This window comes from Cololabis saira, chromosome 9 (assembly GCF_033807715.1).
Source record: "Cololabis saira isolate AMF1-May2022 chromosome 9, fColSai1.1, whole genome shotgun sequence".
Taxonomy (NCBI): Eukaryota; Metazoa; Chordata; class Actinopteri; order Beloniformes; family Belonidae; genus Cololabis; species Cololabis saira.
This window is the reverse complement of record NC_084595.1, coordinates 16,137,449-16,152,602: the sequence shown is the minus strand read 5'-3', so window position 1 is coordinate 16,152,602 and position 15,154 is coordinate 16,137,449. Positions and strand designations below refer to the sequence as shown.

Here is a 15,154-nt window from a genome sequence, read left to right as displayed (position 1 = left end):
GTTGTGTTTCTGTGAAAGGAATCAGTTTATGGAACAATCTGAATAAGGAAAACAAAGAATCCAAATCAAACATTACATTCAAAAGAACAATTAAAGCCTGTATGTTAAGTAAATATAATGAAATATGTTAGTTTAAGTTTGATTGAAATACCCATAGACGGCGGTAATTACATTTTTTTTAGTTTTTTTATTTCACTTCGTTGTTGTTTTTTTTTATTTTTAATTAATGTTATTTGTGAAGTTATTTCTTGGAAAAAGGGGCAGATCAGATAAGATTCTTCTTCTTTCTGCTCCCTTTTCATTCACAATTTAAGAGCATTTGTATTTGTATTGAATTGTTTTATTTTTTTTGAATGAAATAAAGAATAAAATGAAATGAATGAAATTATGGTATTTTTACATCAGTCCGCTCTCTTCCTTGCCAGAGAGCGTTGGGACGAGGTTGGAGGGTCTCACGGTCGGAGGAGGAAGCTGCAGAGACAAACGCAGAGACAAACGCTCTGATGCAACAGTCACACACTGACCTTTTCTTGCGCTTGCGTTCATCCTTCCTCTTGTGTTTCAAACTGGAGGAGCTGGAGGGATGAAAGAGAGCAGAGTCGTGAGCCGGGGATGTTAATACCCACAAAGCCTACACAGACGGGGTGCTTCTCACGGAGAGACTTGACTTTTAAGGTGGAAATCCAATAATCTTACAGTAAGCAAGTACCAATTGTTACGGTGCATTTATAACCCCGCTGTAAGACTTATTTATTTTTTTATGTCTTTTTTCATGTGAAAAATTTCAACCTTTAGAAATGAACACAAGTTATTATATACAGTACCTGTGTTTTGCTTTTCTGGAGGTATACCTGGAAAGTGGAAAGAGATGATTTTGATCAGCAAAAAATAAATATAAAGCCATGTTTCTGTTAGCGTGGTCATACATGAGGAATACCTATGCCGCTTGCTCTTCTTGGAGCTCTTCTTCTTCTTCTTTTTCCTCTTCCTCAGTGGTGACAGGCTGCGGGAAGGAGATCTGACGCAGGGAAATGAAGCATGAATGTGAGTTTGAACAATCACCTGTACACCTCTGCTCAGGCACGACGGGAGAAGGGAGGAACGATGCTCTCACCTCTTTCTTTTCCTCTTTCGCTCAGACTTCCTCTTCTTCTTCTTCCGCTTGGGCCGAGGGGAGATGACCTCATCATAGGAGGTCCTGTAAGCACAGATGGGTCAGAAGGATCAGCTCTGAACCCACACGTCGTCTCACCCAATCCAAATGTTTGAACTCCGAGATTTGATTTACTTGGAATCTTTAAACCCGCTTTAAATCTGTTGCTCAGAGAAAACGGACGGGAACCGAAAAAAAACATGTCTCTTTTGGAGTCAGGTGATTGGTTGGAGGTCCTTATTTACCTTTTTACTGTTTTTTTTTTTTTTAACTATTTTTTAGGTCATCTGAGGTCAATACTGAATAACGTCTTTTATTGTGAAAGCAGACTTACACATGTCAAGTTTTATTGTCTCTCTTTTATTTCTGTGACTGAGGAAACTATGTTCACGAGTCTGTTACTCGCGACTTAGTGATATGTCGGAGGACGATGAAGTGAAATACCTGCAGCCACAGGCGAAAGCGTCAGGACGGTGTCATGAAGGAGGGAATTCCACGCAACATCAACGACTACAGTCTGAGTACGCAGCTGCAATTTCATGACAACAGATTTTTTCAACTCCCTGTAACCCAGATCTCTGCTACCCCCCCCATGAGCAAATCCATTCCTTTACTTATGGAGTAAGATAACTTCCAAAAAGATGTGTCCATGTTTCTACAAAGAAATTTACGTTTTACGTCTCATTTATTCATTCACACATGAACTAATATACTTGGGAAATAGTTAGGCACTAAATATAATATATTTAATTTTCTCAGATGGCAAAAAAAACACAATAAAAACAATCCTAACCCTAATAATTTATCAGACTCATGTGTGTGACAGCAGAATTTTGGGTACAACTTTTTTATTTACATACAAATGTTTATTATTACGAATACGAATAGTTATAACATGGACACATCTTTTTGGAAGTTATCCTACTCCATATTTACTTGTGTACTTTGTCTTTTCTGCTTGTTTTTGTAAAAAACAGTCTCCACTATTCATCTGAGCCATCATTATCTGTTCCCACTTATTACAGTCCAGGGTCTGCTGGAGTCTGTCCCGGCTCACTATGGGTGAAGGCACTTTGAGGGGTACAACCAATGCGAGCGCGGGGAGAACACGTAGACTCCCCCACAGCAACACGTCTGCCATGAGACGGACCAGTATCCTTCAGTGCTGTCCACTCAGCCCACTGCTGATTGAAACTGTCTACACGATTTCAGTTGATCTGTTGGCACAATTAGAATCAGAATCATCTTTATTGGCCAGGTTCGAACATTGTCCAACAAGGAATTTGACTCAGGTAATTTCGCTCTTTAGGCAGTAAATAAACAAAAAATAAACAAATTTGGTATTTGTTGACGTATATACAATAAACATTTAAGGTGCAGCAGTTTGATGTAGAGAAAGAAAGACAGCTTTGAATAAAATAACCTATATACAATTATACAAAACAAGTTATACAAAAAATTATACAAAAATACAAAAAGTGAGAGGTGCAGCAGAGTGAGGGAGACATGATTATTGCCAACGGTGCTTGTTGCAGCATGTAACTGATGTTGTAACTGGTATTTTCAGCAGTTGCTATTGTTATTATTATTATTGCACGTTATTGGTTACTCGTTATTGGTTAGACTTTTATTAAAGACTTGAATCAAGGGCAAGTGGTCTTTTTTTGATGGTTCCTGTAGATGTTTTGCCCGATGGCCAGAAACCATCCTGTGCTCATCTTTGACAAACTGAGAAAATTAAAAAGGCCTCAACAACGCAATCTCTGAGGGTTACTATGAACCCCCCCCCACCCTCCCCCCACCCCTTCCCCCCCACACACACACCCACCCAAACTCCAAGACCTTGAACAAGAATGAGCCGGCGTGCATGGATGGATGGATGCACAGAAAGCTCAGATTTTAATGTAAGTTCCCACTAAATATTCCTGTCTGTGTCTGCTATTGAAATACGTTTAGAAGAAGCATTTGGTGGACTGTTGGAGCTTTATTATTATTATTATCATCAGTATTATTGTTATTATTATAAAGGCAACCACCATACACGCCAAAATCAACCTCAATGAGGCTGAGTGGGTGTTATTTCTCTGTGTCTCTTAATCATCGTTATTTGCCCCTGGACCTTCTCTTACGGGTATTCTTATGGATATTTTAGGACGTTGACTAATGAAACATAAACTTTGAGCAAGAACGTGAATTTCTGTGTGCAAAACTCTTATAACAAGAGAGCTAATTACCACAAATTCAGCCACATTCACACTTGTGATTGCTGCTAATAATCAGAACAATAAAGCATGCATTAATAAAGGCCCTGTATAATTAGCTGCTGTAGTATGATACATGAAAATCTGAAAACTTATACGAAAAGGAGATAAGGCAACGAGAAAGTCGTAGAAAAAGTAGTTTTTTTCTTCTGTGTGTTTGATGATTGTGAAATTATGTCAAACATTAATAAAAATATGAATGTTAGCATGTCTGCTTGAGAGTGAGAGGGAGGGAGACGGAGAGAGAGTGAATGCATAATATTTCCAGACAATAATCCACATGACTCATCTGGACTCAACAACAATCACCACTAAGATGATCAGCAGAAATGTCCGTGCTGAGATGATCCATCAGCAGGATGACCAAGTCCAATCAACAGATCAACAGCGGCGTAGCTTGACTCAGAGGTCTCAGGGCAGACGAGATCTCACATTTAAGAGTTAGAACGAACAATGTCGCTGCTCCTGCTGCCTCAATCAGCTAAACATGTGATTCTTATATTTATACTCGGAGATTATTATTGTATCCTTCATTTCACAGGGATAATGCGCCACAGGGATTTGCAGCAGACGATCAAAAGCTGATTTTATGAGCAAAGGCAGTCAGTGGTGCACGCAGCGCAGTGGTAGAAAGGTAACAGTCGGTGGTGCTCAATTAAAAAGGTACACTTCCTCCATAAAAGGCAGGTTTTATCTGGGCTCAGACTCCTCGTGAAGCTCTGCTCTGCGAGGACGCCACTAGCAGATGCAGGAGATTTTGATCTGTTTTCATCCCCTCATATTTCATCCACACAAAAAGCCTGCGCACACGTTCAGGTGCAGGGACGCACTCCTTCAGTCGGGCAGGAAATGTTCCCATTATCCATCTTTACTGCTCCATCTTACTTTAGGCAGGACTTCATCATCATGTGTGGAAAAGGAAAGTGTCAGATTTCGTCTGCCGGGCAGACTGATGACAGTCCAGAGGTCTGCTTCTTCATCTGCCTGAAAATGACTTATCTGGAGGAGAAGACGGAGACTGTCAAAGCGCCGGAGGCTCGCAGGGTTGGCCTTTCAAGTGCAGAAGCACAAGAAAAGCGTGAGCAAGCACACTGAGCAAGAAAGGGAAAAGTTTATAATTATAATAGGCTCAATAGAGCTTGTAGAAGTTTTATTTATTTACACATATTTGGGGCTTTCACCCGAAGAGAGCGGGGACCGGCACCCTCAGTAAGGTTAAGCCTCTGTAGACTATGGATGGATAAATGTTTGGTTCGGGTATTTTGACCTCAACGTACAACGTCAATGCAGATTTAATTAAGTGTAAAAAAAAGAATATATTAAAATCTACACTAGTTAAAGTATGCAGACAAAAGGAATTCACCATTCTAAGATATGCAAAAGGTTTGTGAACAGACACAATGAAGTTATAAAGTTATAAACGTAGACCTGGTTGCCTAGTTACCCTGAACTGCATTAGGCGGGTGGAGCTCCTGGATGGATGGGTGGATGGATGGATGGATGGATGGATGGATGGATGGATGGATGGATGGATGGATGGATGGGTGGATGAATGGATGGATGAATGGATGGATGGATGGGTGGGTGGGTGGATGGATGGATGGGTGGATGGATGGATGGGTGGATGAATGGATGGATGAATGGATGGATGGGTGGGTGCATCCAAGCCTGAAACTCTATGGGCCTGATTTACTAAAGGTTTGCGTGCGTAAAAACGTGTGCAAACTTGACAGCACCCGCAAACCAAAGTGCCAGCTGATCTACTAACAGCGTGCAAAGACGACTGCGTCTCTGAAATGCGCTAAATAGCACACGCAATTCATTTAGTACTTTTGCCCTGATGAATAATCAATATGGGGCGTACCCGGCAGAAATCCTAAATACTGGGAGGGGAAGATGCAAATAGGGTAATTTACCACACGCAATGAGATTTACCAAGCCTGAAAGTAATTGCGCGTATTGTGATTGCGTCTGTATTTAATACGTTCGAAAGGAAGGTGCTAATCTGCTGCTGCTGCGGTGTGTCAGTGATCAGCGCAGACAGACTGCAGCTTCGCCTGAATTATGGTTCCGCGTTAAATCGACGGCGTAGCCGACGGCGTGGGGTCGCGGTGCAGTGTGCGTCGCCGCGTAACCTACGCCGTCGGTTCTGCGTTGGTGTGACGCGGAACCATAAATCAGCCAATCAGGGAGCAAGGGGTTGGGGGAGCTGGGTTGATGTTGATCCGCGGACAAAACTTGTTAAGGAGCATCAAACTCACTCTTATTCTTTAAATTAAGAGAAACAAATTATAATTTAAGAAGGCTGTGGGTCTTTGAAAGATGTCGTGTGAGGACTAATGTTAAATATAGACGTGTTTCATTTTTGGGAGTCAAATTATGGAATCAACTTAGTGATGAAGTGAAACTGTGTAAATCTCTGTTGAATTTTAAAAAAATATTGAAAAGTAAAATAATTAAGGATTACAATGCTAAATGATTGGAGTATAATTTGGTTAAGCAGAACAATTTAAAGGGAAATTTCTCTTTTTGTTTCTTTTCATATTGCAGATAATCTGGGTTTTCTGTTGGAAAGTACAGGGTAGGCAAATATAAGCTTTGGCTTCAGCCTATTCCTTTTTCGGTTACAGAGTTTATTATTATTTTTTGTGTGAAACTGATGAGTGTAAACTTGTATGAAAGTGTTTTGTCATTTACACACACACACACACACACACAGTTTGAATTGCAAATAATGTAATGTAACCGAAATAAACAATTCATTCATTCATTCATTCATTCATATCTACGCGGAAATAACACTAAAATATAAAGAAGGCTTCCCAAAGTGTGATCTATGGTGAAATAGGAAAATTAAGATGTGCAACTCTTCTAAAGGTGAGACATGCATTTAATTGACTTCATGGCGCCAGCCTTGGTGTTTATTATTACGCAAATGTGGAATGTTTGGGTCTGTCTAATTTCGTCAAATTAAATTTGGAGATTCACCGTTCACATTTTTATGTGTATGCGTTGTATGAGAGAGAGATGGAGAGGGCGAGGGAGGGAGGGAGAGACGTGGCCTGTACGTCGTTGTTTTTTGTTTTTTTGCAGTTTGGGTGCACAATACACTTGTGTGTGTGTGTATTAAAAAGAGATTTTGCAGTATGTTGTGTAATTGAAACTGGTTTGCTGTGATCGTTGATGGCAAACTCATATTAAGCATTTACATCGCTGGTTATTATGTGCCCCCCAATTAGATCTGTTCTGCCGCCGACTCTGTTTTAACCTCATCTGCCGTTCTTTTTGTCTTATAACTGCATTTATTCTATCGCAGATTTTCTCCGATATTGCGTTTCTTTTGGTAATGTTTAAATTTCTTTGCTGTAGTTCATGAATGTGTTTATTTTCCTCTTCCACTAATATTTCTAACTCCAACGTGTCAAATTTCATTTTGCGCTTGCGACTATATCCTGCTTTCCATCCACTCTCCATGGCGCAAAGTTTGCGCCGCAAACCGTAAGACGCGCAACACCTCATTTAAATACTGCGGTTTGCACCTGTTATCAATTGCGCACGCAATCTTAGTTGATCACCCGCAAAACACACAACAACAGCACGTGCAAACCTTTTCAGTGCACACGCAATTTAGTACTCTTTATTTAGGATCTTAGTAAATCGGGCCCTATGAGCGAGACTATTTTGGGACTTTGACTATGTTGTGACCTGTAAATGCTTTTGGTTTTTCATGAATAGCACATTTATACTTTTAAACGGATAACAAATAGTTACTGTGGTAAATGTTTTTTCCATCTTTTCCTGTCGGCGCAGCGTGTGCATATGAAATACTCAGTGAAGTCGGTACTCCACATCTACATGTAAGTGAAGTGTGGCATCAAGCGGCTCAAGGAAAGATGTTTTCTGAAGGAATTATTACACTTTTTTAAAATTTCTGATGAGTGTTTTACAATTATTTTCAAAATACTTATCCCAAACTAGCACTTTTTATGTAGTCCTGCCATCTCTATTTTTTAAGCATCAAACTGGTCCTTTTTTTACCCAAATGCAATGTGGAAAATTATCTTTTATTTGGGAATTCAATGTAAAGTCAATGCAAGTTTAAGGAAACTTTGTATAAACCTGAATAAGAAAAGTTGTGCTGAATTAAGACAAATTCAAATTAAACTGCTCAATTATTTTACATCTTCCAAGTAAAATTTCAGAGCAAATCAAACCACGCTGCAACATAAAAGCAAGCCAAATGTATGGTTTTGATTGAAAGTCTACCCTGCACTTACGTATTCATCCTTATTCAGCAGGACCCTGACATCACCACATAGTCGCTCGAAGCAATCTACACCGTCAGGACTACGCCTGGGCTGCTGAGGTCACGCCATCGCAGACGTGCAGACGGCCGCTCTGGGTGAGCTGTCTTCACTTCCTCTGTTGCTCCACCCGAGTCGCCGGCGTGATGACAAATACACCGACAGCAGTCGCGCTCAAGCGAAAGCGAGACTGAAGTAGTGGGGGTTGTTTACTGCTGTACGTACTGTATATTCAAATGCAAGAATTTGCATTTGCATGAAGCAACATTCACCTCTGAAACCAAATACCTTTCAGTCATATGAAAAAAAAACAGTGCTGTGAAAAAAAATTTAAATAAAAAAAGACTCTCATTGAAATAACATTAAAATGCCGTTCTTCTTGACTTTGCTGTGGTCAAAACAGACGACATGCCTTCAAGTATAAGTTGTGTACAACAGATTTTGAATCCCTTTCATGTTCGCTGGAGAATAATTGGTGCCATTTATAAGTTAAATTCAAAGAAAGGGTCTTCCTTGTTGCAGAAGCCAGAGGTCATGTGGACGGGGGACTGCGATACAGACAGGAACACGCTTGATATATGCAGCCGCAACGCTCTGGAGACCCTGATTCGCTGGATGCAGGACGGTGTCCGGCGATAATAAACGGCCCCGCTCTGCACATTTTGGGAGCATTAGGAGCTGAAATCCATTAGGGCTGATTAGAGAGACCAACCCAAGTACCCTCTCCTGATAATGAGAATGCTTTGTCACTCATTAGTACCTCCAGCATTCTGGCCTCGGAGAGAGCATTTGCATTTTCTCTTGCCAGCAGAAATGGTTTATTTTGATGATGTGGAGGGAATTAAAAGGGAAAATGAGAGAGCAATCAATTTCCAGCCACAGTGGGATTTTTGATTAGTGAAACAATGAGGAATGAAAGCAGGATTCGGGGACATTTGATGAGAACAGAGGCAACACTGAATCCAGGCTCCAGCATCTTCCTCGCTTTGTCCTTGGATGTGACTACATCCCATAGATGTCTTTATTCAAAAAACCCACAGGGTGCCAGGGACTGTTCCTCACAGCCTTGCGATGTGACTAAGTTCAGGTTTTCATGTAATAATAATAATAATGCATTCTATTTGTTAGGCACTCTTCATCCAAGAATCTCAGAGTGCCACAGAGCCAGTACATAGTTAAAACTAACAATAATAAGTCATAAAATCTCAACTCAAAAACACCTTCCTGAATAAAAAGGTTTTTAGGCCAATCTTAAAAGAGTCCAGTGTCTGTGCCGCCCTTAGATGGTCAGGGAGACTGTTCCATAAGCAGGGCACTACTGAGCAAAAGGCCCGGTCGCCCATGATGCGGAGATTGTTGCGGAGCGTGTTGGAAACCTGGAGGAGCGAGCAGTTTGTAGATCTGAGGGTGCGGGTAGAGGTTTGGGGAGTAATGAGTTCTTGTAGGTACGGAGATGCATGTCCATTTATGCATTTAGGGGTGAGGAGTAGGACTTTGTATTCAATCTGGGTTGGGACAGGAAGCCAGTGGAGTGAGTGGAGAACGGGTGTTATGTGCTCATATTTCCGGACTCTCATCAGGATCCTGGCAGCGCTGTTCTGAATGTATTGCAGTTTCCGGATGTTCTTGCCAGTGATCCCAGTGAAGAGTGAGTTGCAGTAGTCCAGTCTAGAAGAGATGAATGCATGGACGAGCTTCTCTGCATCTGACAGGGTTAAAGTGGGGCAGAGTTTGGAGATGTTTTTGAGATGATAAAAGGAGATTTTGCACAGGTGTTTTATATTATATGGTCATTAAAGGTCAGGTGAGGATCAAACCTAACTCCCAGATTAGTGACTGTGGAGGAGAGGGGTATGACCTGACCATCGAAGGTGAGGTGAGTTATGGAGGATGACTGAACCTGGTGTGGAGTGCCAACAAGGAGGGCTTCGGTTTTGCTACTGTTTAGCTGGAGAAAGTTGTTGCTCATCCATATCTATATCTCCCCAAGACATGGCGGAGAGACATAAAATGGCTGCAGAGGGGCTTGGGGCAGTTTTTATGTAAAGCTGCGTGTCGTCAGCATAACAGTGGAAGGACATCTTATGTCTGCTGATGACACGACCAAGGGGGAGCATGTAAATAATGAAGAGGATGGGGCCGAGGACCGACCCTTGCGGAACACCACAGGAGACAGGGAGCAGTCTGGACTTGCATGCATGTAATAAGACGTTTCAATTGATTCAATGTAAATTAATGTTATTTAAGTGCAAGTCACTTATTTTACTTTGGCAAGATCTACTTTTAAGAACTCATCCATTTAAGCCAACAAACAGCAGATTGATTTTGTGGTACAGCTTATGTTGGATTTTTGTACTTCTGCTCGGCAGGACATAAAAAACAAAACAAAGAACAAACGTCATTCCCAGCCGGCGCTTCTTAGGGAAAGTAAACGGAAAGAAGAGCCATCTCAAGTGTTTAATCACCTAAAGAATCTTTTGTATTAAAATAAATAAATAAAAGTTAATTCAGTATCTTGTATCTTGCACAATTGTGGTACTCATGGGGGAGAAGTCTGAACAGATTTATAGTACCACGTTTAGTCAAAAACTGTGAATATCAACAACCTGGCTACCGCGAGGAAGATTGTAGGTCACTTCAAACACAAAAATGTTATTCTTTAGGCCAGAAAAGGACAGTAAGAAGTAAGAGTGGAGGCTAAAAAGCACATTACTGGCCTTACTTTATGATACTGTTGCACTTTTATTTGCTTATTTTTTTACATGCCTGCTGGGTATTTTAAGTTGAGCTGGGTTTTTTTTATTTAATGCAAATTTATGTTTAAATTTGCATTATTTTTACTAGTTAATAGTTGCACAATTATTACTTGATTGTTCAATCTCGAAGAGAACTGCTGTTCAAGTGCTAAATGATAAAAAAAGGTGAATAAAATAAAAATAGGGGACAACCTTGATCTGTTTATTTTGCCTTTGTTAATTTTTTCAATGTGTTACGAAAGTATTGGATTGGGACTCGGTATCGTCAGATACTCAAAATGAAATGACTCGGAATCGGATCGGGTCAAAAAACCCTGATCGGGACATCCACATTGGCAGCAACGGGACTTGGTAACTCAGTCTTAAGTGAGTCAATCACAAATTCCTCTTTCAAGATGATAGGACAGCAGAAGGAACGACCATCTTTCCCCAGGTGATTCACAAGCGCATGCACTTATACAAGGAGGTAGATGAAAACTGAACTCTGTGTTTGTCCTACGAACTCCTTGGAGACAAGAAGCAGAGCTGGAGGGGACAGTTGCAGGTGGTAAGATTTTCTGTGGATTAAGAAACAGACACCAGAGGGTCCACCATTAGATGCCTTGGAAAAGAGAGAGGCTGGACTGAGACGATCAACACGAGGATGGTGAAGACCCTGGTAGAACGAGGGTAAAGGGAGGACCAAAGCCGAGGTTTCTTGAGTTTTGTCAAAGAAGGTTGATGTGACGGGGCGACATGAAGAAGACAGGGCGAGAAGGAAACTGATGATCGTATCTGGCGACCCCTGAAGGAAAAAGCTGAACGATGTGTCATGTTTCAGCCAGACAAACGGCAGCAATGCACAGATTTTCAAATGAGCTCTTCGCCTCCGTTTGTGCTGGGAGTTGGTCCCAAATACGCAGTGCCTGAAAAGTTGTTTCTCGGGCCACTCGGGGCGCACAGTGGGTTAAACAAGCGGCTCATATATTAAGGCTACAGTCTTCCTGCAGCGGTCGCAGGTTTGAATCCCGGCCTGCGCACCTTTGCCGCATATCACTCCCATTCTCTCTCTCTACCCCCTTCCTGTCTGCAACTTCAATAAGGGCCACTAGAGCCACAACATAATCTTTAAAAAAATGGTTGTTTCTCTTCTGTGGGCAATAGGCAGACATGTTCCAGACCATCTGAGAGGTCTAGATAATTCACAGTGGAGCAGTCAATCAGAGGTGTTGGCTGGCTGTAAACCACAGAAGCAGCACTCCCACACATGCTCACACGCTCGCTTTGCTTTGAGTCCAAACGCAGCTTCGTCCTGGAAAGCACCAATATGAAAATGTGCCTACATTATCCTTCAGAATTGAACCAAATCACACTGAAAAGGAGGTTTCACACAGCGTATCACAGCTCTCTCAAGACGTCGAGGCAAGCCGCGCCACTTCCAGCTGAAAAGCATATGCTGCAGAGCTGCAGTGAACGAAAGCTGAAGCTGTGACATTTAGAGAATATAACAAATATACTAAAACAAGGTGATAAAACAAGAAATAAAAACAATGTGGTCTTTGATGGCCTGTATTTGCAATAAATCTGCAATAATACAGTTGTACTCCCAGTTTTAAAGATCCCTCTCAGTTTCTTTGTCTATTCTAGACAAATGATTACCAGGAGCGTCCGTGTCTGCATGTTTCCGTGCTCAGGATAACGTTCTGAAACAAAAGCAAGCAGCTGCAGGGTAACCTTCAGTCGATTTTACGTTTATGATCCTCCCTTACGATTCAGATGCAACTGCGGATGCTGCAGACGCTCCCCTGCCGTGCAACGGACAAGGTTGGGACGGCTTCACATTAATTGAGTTTTATCCACAAGATAAATACGTGGTGTGATTTGTCTCATTCCTGAGTAGTTGAAGACTGTTCTTGGTATGAGGAGGAGGCTTTCAGGTCCAGAAAGTGCAGCTTTGAATGACAGAGTATGGAAATTCTCCCAACATCGTTGTGTTTCTCCAGCGGGCCCGACCCGATAAGACTGTTTACTTTCCATGCGGCAGAATATAGAGATTAGCTCCGTTTCTCTCGCTGAGAGTCACCCCCTAAGGGGATGCTGCTGTGCCGTTGAAAGGCTTTATCATCAGCACAGAGATCTACAGAAGCATCTCCAAAAGCAAACCGTCACCATTCATCATGAGAAACGTGTCACTCAGATCAACACTCCTCCTGCTTCACTGTGAGCTCACGAGACCCTCTGGAAGGCTTTGAATGTCTGAGAGAGTAAAGACCAGCTCACCTCCTGCTTCTGCGGTGGCGATGGTGGTGGTGGTGGTGGTGTTTACGCCCACTTCCGTTTCTGTTCGTGGTGTCCACTTGTGTTTCCACAGCTTTCCTTTCATTCTTGACCAGCTGGGGGGTTGTCGTCGTCGTTGTTTCAGAACTGTGAAGGACAAATGATTTAGTTTGTTTGCACTCTTTAGCAAAAGTTCAAGATTTGATGTTTTTCTGGTCGTCTGCACCGCTGACGCTTCTATCGTGTAAAATAATGAGGGAGGGATTTAACATGCTTGGTTAGCCCTATTCCCTCCGGTCTGCGGGGTCTGTCTTTTATTCCCCTCCATTTGGTCCCGCCAGCTGTTCTCCAGGGAAGCTGGAGGTCAGACATTTACCATTCAAATCAACGTGCCAATGGAAATGTTTTTTATCTACATGCTTCAGCTGTTTTGACATTTGAGTAAATGATGTTTACCATCTGACGCTGAGCAGATGCAGGTCAGGAATTCACTCAGTTTTTCATGAATAATTAAAATAAAAAAAACACACATATATTTGTCAATGTTGCTATATGTAAGCTTTGGATTTTTAAATATTAACAAAAAAAGGAAAAAAGCAATCAGATGAATAAAAAAAAAATCAACTCAGTTGCCACAAGCTTTTTTTATCAGGTCATGAGGTGATTTTACTTGTTTTCTTTTCAGTAACGACAACGGAAATGACATCTGAAACGAGGATTTTAAGCGGTCATTCATCATGCCACACATGGCATTTCTTATGCTGAGAAATTAACTTCAGCGCAGAGTGTACAACAACCCATCTTACAAACGAGTCACGGCACGCTACTATGCGCTGAGTGTAAGTAACTCTTAAATATGTTCCCTTAATGAGGTAACCGCTCCTGTATGCTTTTATTTGTTTTACCGGATTTTATGTTACATGCTTTTATTTTGGTACTCTTCGCCGGAAGTAACAATCGCGCATCTGAAAAGTAGGTCAATTGAACGCAGCGCTGAAGCAGAGCACGTGCGGTACGGAAAACGGACTGTGTTCTGCTGCTAAAGGCTAATCTACTGTTTATTAAGCGCCTAGCTGGAATTGGGAACAAGGTAACGTGTTTAAAATGACCACAAAGCTAACAGTCATACAGGTTTTATTTGTTTGTAAGAGCTCATTGCATTTATTTATCTGTCTTATCTAGCTTTTACAGTGTTTTCCAAAGGTGTTTTCTGAGGCTGTTTCAAGGCCTTTCACGGTGTGTTCAAACAATAAGGATGACGGTTGAACATAAATAAAGTTCTTTTGAGAAACATCAGTACGTTTCACCATTGTCTGGCTGGGGTTCGCTACACTGAGCTCTCAACTCAGAGCAGTTGTCTGGAGATACCGTCCAATCAGCTGATCTGAAAATTAATATATATTTATCGTTATGGAGGTAAAATTGCCCAATTTATCGTGATATTGATTTGAGGTCATATCGGCCAGCCCTAGCTGGGAGTCAAAGAAAAGAAAAGAAAAACACACACTTCTAATAATGCATACATTTATGGCATAATAATTTTACCTGATAAGGTAAACATGCAGTTTTTCACAGGTAAATCTTGGTTTTAAAGTCCGACAGCATGTTTGTACAATCAACGGAGATCGACTCAGTTTTGAAATTAGCCCCTAGTGGTCATTTTGAAGAACTGCAAGTTCACTGGACTTCATGTGCAGGTCCTCCTTGACAACAATTAAGCCAGCTGCCGTCCCTTCGTCTTCATACAAGGGGCTAACACATGAACTTTCTCATGATACGCTGCTCTAGTTTTGTCTGCTGTCATTTAATGAGCTGAATCTTTTAAGAAAAAAAAAAAGAAAGAATCTGTAATTATAAAAAGGGAGGCAAAGTTTTCTTTTCAGTCAGGCATTTACTGTAGCAAGTCAACCACTTCACCTGAACCTCCCCAAAATTCTCCATCTGCAGATGACTTATTAAACCGATCGATTTTATGCGGGCGTGCCTCCTTAACCCCTCTTATTATCTGTTTGAGTCGTGGGAGACTCGGGCATAATTACACCCGGCTCTCCACCCAGTGGCTCCTGTCCGATTGTAATGAGACGATAATCAGAGCCAGAGATTAGTCCATCAACACGGTCTTGTCCACTTTGAGCAGGCAGGAGCTGTCACCTTCCATCTTCCTCAGCTTCAGTTTTGGTGGTGTCTCGGCGGAGGGGGAAGTGCCCCTTGAGAGGGATCTAATAATGTAAAACGGCAGACTGAGTGCGCCGACATGCCCACGAGTGTGAAAGGTCTCAGGGGGGAGACAAAGCCAGCCACCAGACGGATGATTAGTCTGATCAAGGAGGCTGATGGGAAGGCAACCTTTAAATAAAGTAGTGATTGGACAAATTCCTCCTCGTGTAAATGCCAGGCTAAATAAATGTCTGCCGGGACTCCTCT

At 41.7% G+C, this 15,154-nt stretch overlaps 1 protein-coding gene across 1 annotated transcript in view; it reads right to left on the bottom strand.

Annotated features, from left to right (window-relative positions):
- The window catches only part of srrm4 (serine/arginine repetitive matrix 4), a 97,970-nt gene that overhangs the window by 21,509 nt on the left and 61,307 nt on the right, over nucleotides 1–15,154 (bottom strand). The window contains exons 2-6 of the mRNA XM_061730553.1: nucleotides 12,734–12,877; nucleotides 1,115–1,198; nucleotides 938–1,018; nucleotides 825–851; nucleotides 525–575 (exon numbers count right to left, since the gene is read on the bottom strand). Of these exons, the coding sequence (XP_061586537.1) occupies nucleotides 525–575; nucleotides 825–851; nucleotides 938–1,018; nucleotides 1,115–1,198; nucleotides 12,734–12,877 (387 nt within the window). The remainder of the gene's footprint in view (nucleotides 1–524; nucleotides 576–824; nucleotides 852–937; nucleotides 1,019–1,114; nucleotides 1,199–12,733; nucleotides 12,878–15,154) is intronic.